The 6029-nt window shown below is 32.8% G+C and overlaps 1 protein-coding gene across 1 annotated transcript in view; it reads right to left on the reverse strand.

Annotated features, from left to right (window-relative positions):
* The window catches only part of LOC126376030 (sex-lethal homolog), a 39190-nt gene extending 34461 nt beyond the window's left edge, over positions 1-4729 (reverse strand). Inside the window, exons 1-2 of the mRNA XM_050023187.1 lie at positions 4302-4729; positions 3528-3755 (exon numbers count right to left, since the gene is read on the reverse strand). Coding sequence (XP_049879144.1) covers positions 3528-3608 — 81 coding nt within the window. The 5' untranslated portion in view covers positions 3609-3755; positions 4302-4729. The remainder of the gene's footprint in view (positions 1-3527; positions 3756-4301) is intronic.
* Positions 4730-6029: the final 1300 nt, after the last annotated feature.

The raw sequence follows: 6029 nt of genomic DNA on the forward strand, positions 1-6029 counted from the left end.
ACGTCACTGAACAAAGAGAACCCAAAACGTCGCGTGCCTCCGACCTATAAAAAGTGTAAAACAAAGTTCGTCAAACGAAAGAAATGCCGGAAACATGTTTATAAAATATTCATATTTATGGAGCGATAAATATCTTGAAGATATTATCAGAAACACCACACTTGGCGGCTATTTAGAAATTTAGATAAAGTTTTGAAACTAATTCGCCGAGGAAAATTTTACGAAGAACTTCGATAGCGGTTGCCTCCTTTCTATAGTTTTGACTGTTTTTTTTTTTTTTTCGACCGCCTCTGTGATCCAGTAGTTGAGCGTTATGCTAAAGATCAGGAGTCCCGGATTCGAATTCCGGTGGGGGACATATAACAAAAATCACTTTCTGATCCCTAGCTTGGTTAGCATAATGCAGGCTGATCACCCAATTGTCCGAAAGTAAGATGATCCGTGCTTCAGTTGGTCTCGGCTACTATTTACTTAAGTATGTAGTTACAAGAGCCATGTCAGGGGCCTTTGGAAGCTCAATAGTAAGCCTGCTTGCGTTGATGAGGTCGTTCATTGATCTCACAACCCACACGAGAGAAGAAGGTCTCCAAAGCCAGCCTAGGTCCGTCCCTGGCGGGTCTAGATCTAGAACAGCGCGACAAGAGCCTGGCATACTTCCAATGTAAATGGAACTTGCCTCAAACGTTTGTTACAGAGGTCATTAATAATGGATTTTAGGTATCATTTGTCAAATAGTTTTTTGGATAATTTTAGGCAGGACATCGCTAGCACACGGTAGTTAGGGACACAGAGATGGCTACCTAACATGACCAGGGGCCTATTTAATAAAACTTACAATTGTAAATTACAATGACAATTTGATGTACATTGCGGAGTGTGTGGTCACAAATATTTTGCAGTTTCATATTAGCTACGTAATGAACACCAAATTGTCGTTGTAATTTACAATTGTAAGTTTTATTAAACAGGCCCCAAGTAGACAGTGTTACAACCCTATTTCATATAAAAACAAATAAATATCACTTAAAAAGCTGGACTTATTTACTAAAGAGACTCCGATACCGACCCCGTCGGCGTGGTCCACGATTTCCCTCAATCAGCGCTTATCGCTATCGACCCACTAGCGTCGATTAGGTAATTCTTTCAAATATTTTCCTCTCAGACGACGCCCTGAGCCGAGGTTCGCGCCTAACTGGGCACCCTCAGGCCTGTTGTCTTAAACGTTGTACCGGGTCAGAGCTCCCCATTTGTCCGGCCAAGTAGTTAATGCCATCTGTGGCAAATCTACAATACCTAAGACACGTCAAAAAAATAATAATACTAAAGATTGCGACATAAAAATACGTGGAAATATTATCGCATTAATTCAATCACTCATACCTACTTGGCGAAAATAAATTTAATTAAGGTAGGTAGGTACTTAATTAACTATTAACATGAATATGATGCTGATTCCAGTACACACCAACTAATTTTATTTTAAGTCATACCTGTCATTTTCTTTTCGGCCGAAAAAGAAAGGGACGGATAAATAAATAAATATAAATAAAAAAAAAATTAAAAAAAATAAATATAAATTTTACTAACTTAGATATAATCTTCTATTACTAACAAAATATGGATAAATATCTGAAAATAAAATATTTCATTCATTAATTCATTCACTCATTCATAACCGACAGTTAGGTACAAAATTTGTGAAACACACGTCAATTTTAGGCAGAAATTTAAACAACCGTCTAAAAATTTTACATTGGCCAAAAACCCAACAAAATTAAGTTGACAGCACACGTCAAACGGGTAGCATATAAGATTCGCCCAGGTTATTCATTCATTCACTTAAAAATTACAGGTACCTATAACTTAAAATTAAAAGGTGTCTGCAGGAATCAGGGCTTATGTCTCCATTTATCTAATTAACATCGGATTGAAATAGAAATTACTACTGAAGTTAGGTCACTGGGACCAATTTTTAGAATTAGGGGTCTAAAAAGGCCATATTTAAGCAATTCATCTAAAAAAAGAAATACAGCAATTTGACATTTTCGCATAGAAAAGTAAGTGTGCAATGTAAACAAATGTCAAATAGCAATATTGCTTTTGTAAATGAATTGCTTCAATGTGGCATTTTTAACCAATCGATCATGCGACAATAAGGTGTTTTATAATGTAAATATGTGGGCGTTTATAATCCTATAACTATGTGCATGGTCCCCAAAAAATACATAACCCATCTGTCAAGATGTATATTTGTCATTTAATTTTTTAACAACAAGAAATAGTACTTAAAAATTAAATACTGATGCAAAAAATAATTTCCCCCCCTCAATACAACGGTCACTAGTACTCACTGTTTCACATAAGGGAATAATATGAAATATATAAGGCTTACTTGAACAAAGTCCACCAGCAAGTTGAAAGCACAAGCAAACTCTATCTCTTTTACTCTAATTAAAGAATAAAACGAAGAAAGAAGAATATCCTATCCACGCAGAATTAAATAAAGGGAATAATGAAAAAACTTGTGTGCACTCACAAACAATATAACAAAAACTGGCTTTAAGCCCCCTAGATTTGTCATTAAATCTATATGGTTTGAGTTCCAAACATAATTATAATAATGTTGCTATTTTAAAAGTTCGTAAAACTTTTATTCCTTATCTACAAATTAATTATTTGTTTGTCTTCTTTACTACCTGTAATTCTAAAAATAAGATAACTGTACAGCTCTTTCAGAAAATCCCTATCTTTCCTTAATATCTTTTTAATTTTCGAATGAATACAGAATTATCTATATTCAACTACTTACAATGTGCACCATAGAGATTCTTCTTTTTCTAACATGTGGGTGAGGTCAATGACTTCACTAATATGCGAAGAAAAACAAACTTATTTGACTAACTAACTCTTTTTAACTTTTTTGTGATAGGTGGGACTCCCCACTTCTGAAAAGGTGGCTGAAGCTTCACACTTTATAAGTTTGTTTTTATGATCGCCCAAATAATATCTTACTAACACTAGTTTATAAGTTCTTTGTATACTAATATTCTATGGACTTTGTCCAAAATAAACAATTTTTTTTGTTTGTATTTGACCATGATTCTGTCAATTTTGCTATCAGAAACTGGATAGGTACAAAAATTAGTCAAAATTATGCTAGGTGCGGTACCACTAGGCTTAATCTTGGCCTACACTTTGTCTATATCCATCCAACAGTGGATTTATACAAGGACTGTAGCTTTATCTCTTCATACAAGACAATACAATACAAAATTCTTTATTGCACAATCACGCAAGAAAAGAACAGTATTAAAGTAGGACAGAAGACATACCTACCTACAATAGACATCATTTGGGTTTTCATAATACTTTTTGAGCTAATTTGCTCTTTCACTTTCCCAGCAAATCAACCAAGAATAATAGACATACACTAAGTGCAAAGAACACTAACAAGGGAATACTATGCCCAATGACAAACAACAGGTAAGTGCTTACAAAAGTAAAGTATATAAAAACTATATACTTACATTTTCCATTGTATTAAAGCTCCTGTCCCAGCTACTGACTGGGGTGCCCCCAAAAAGGTATCCCGGGTACCGATCACACATCACTCCTCCGTGTGACCCCGTAACACGAAACTACACTAACTTCTAACTTGAGCAATCTCTTTATAACAAATTCATTTTATTTTTATGAGCTATTTATTTTTCTTAATTTTTATTTTATAACTTTGGTATATTTACCACTGCCTGAATCTGAAACAAAGAAGGTAACAATTATTATCTGATTTTGATATTAGGTTTTTAAGAGTTCAATAAACTTTGTCATCACTATGGCCATGACCTAGGGCATTGACCTTAAAACAGATTTTTAAAATATTTCTAACTCAAAGACACTCAAAAAGACAATAATATTATACAAAATAGATAGACAAAAATCAAACCTCTTAAAATATGCAAGCAGAAAAAGATAAAAAAAAATTCTAGTAATATTTATTTAAATTATAGCATACAAAATGTAAAAATAAGAATTTATCTTGTAATTTAGTTATACGTTTTGATAAGAAATTTAACAGGTAATGTTTGTAGCAAAACATGGTAAAATCTACATATAACTGAAAGTGATGGGTGTAGTATATAATCTTTCTACTAAAAGTAATTTCAATAAACGATGAAAACATCATAAATGGTATAAAAATAATTAAATATTTACGTGTGACGATTTGTGACAATAAATTTCACGTTCGTCTCGAAAACGTCTCGGTAATATTTTCACCACATTATGAGGTAACGGATACTTACAACAATAACAAGGAACAACCCTGAAGATATTTTCTTTTTTTCAAACTAATCCTATAGCTCAAATCGTCTATTTTTTCACAAATTCAATAAAATAAGCAAGCAATGTCAAACGCTCTTCACGACAGCAGTAGGTAGTAACAGATTAAAAATCTGAAGTCGGTCAAGTTGGACCTTGGCCCTGTTTTATAAAGCTGACAATTCGACATATCTGTCAAAAAATGACAAAATTGTAGAATTGTCGCGCTTAGGCTGTTTTATAAAGGTAACAATTATGTCAAAAATCGACCGTGAAAACGTGACATATTTGTCATTTAAAAAAGCGTTTAATAAAACTCGACATATGTCAAAAAACCACAGTCAAATTATTACGTCACCACAATTGTGGGATTGTCGTGACAATTATGTCGAATTTTGACATATTTGTAAATAATAATATTTTATGAAGATAAATGAGGGTAGAATAGAAAAAATATTAACAAAGTAAAAGAAAGAATCAATCACTAGTGCAACTTCGATTGTTTGTTTTGATCGCGTGTGATGGAAATGCACAAGAAACTAAGTATTTTGGGGATTATCTATGAAAATAGAAACATACTGTTTGGGAAGTTTAGTGCCCAATTGACTTTCACTGCTCGATGATAGTACCATTTTTTGTAATGCGTGTTTTATAAACACTTTTTTTTTCTTTTATTAAATAAAAATAACAACCTTAATCTAATACAATTTACTGTCCACCAAAATGGAGGGCCATTTGAACGTGGACTAGCCATCATCACTGACGAATGAATTTTACTCCTTTAAAATTCAAAATATAGTTTCGCGACAGAGGGTAACTCTCCTGTCAGAATTGTCGGACAATTCTACAAATATGTCAATATGTCGTGACAATTTTCTGTTTAATAAAGCTGATTTGACAAGTTTTTCACGACAAATTGTCACCTGTCACCTGTCGCCCAAAAAGTTTTATTAAACAGAAATATGTCGAATTGTCGCGACAATTCGACATATTTGTAAATTTTCCACCGTGACAAATTTGTCGCCTGTCAGTTTTATTAAACAGAAAAATTTTAGGATTGTCACTTTTTGACATATGTCGACTTGTCGGATTGTCAGCTTTATAAAACAGGGCCCTTGTCGGACATAATCTGTCATTGTGTTCGATTCATATTGGATTTGTCTCGGAAATTTCTAAATTTATACATTGGAATTTTTACCTACCGGAAATACAATTAAAATAATAAAATAATTATCGAAAACTTTTATTTTTTATAGACTAATATAGACTGATGAAAATATTTTGAAATGCAATAACAAAACGCAAAAGAATATGGCGGGAAACGTCATTTCCGCATAGTGACGTAACTTATAGTTACCAACTTCAAAAAAGAATCAGGTTACTCAACTATGGAGGCGAAGCAAAAAGAAGGTACATTGTATGCATGTAAGAAATTCTTTTATTTATTAAAAAAACATTATCAGCAAGTGTATGCAATGAGAGACTTTCCAGGCTACGTTGGTCAAAAACAATAACAAAAAATGTAGATGTCGATAAAAAAGGTAATAATAAATTGAGATGCGCCGAATATTCGGTATTCAGTTTTGGTGTCGCAGAATACAATTAATGATAATGTAAGTAATATCTTGGAATCTTAAAACTAGGTAAAAGGGAATTAAATATTACATTAGCATAATATGAAGCCTATTCAAAGTCTTTCATTTTTATTTTAA

The sequence above is a fragment of the Pectinophora gossypiella genome, chromosome 20 (genome assembly GCF_024362695.1).
Source record: "Pectinophora gossypiella chromosome 20, ilPecGoss1.1, whole genome shotgun sequence".
In the NCBI taxonomy this organism is placed as follows: Eukaryota; Metazoa; Arthropoda; class Insecta; order Lepidoptera; family Gelechiidae; genus Pectinophora; species Pectinophora gossypiella.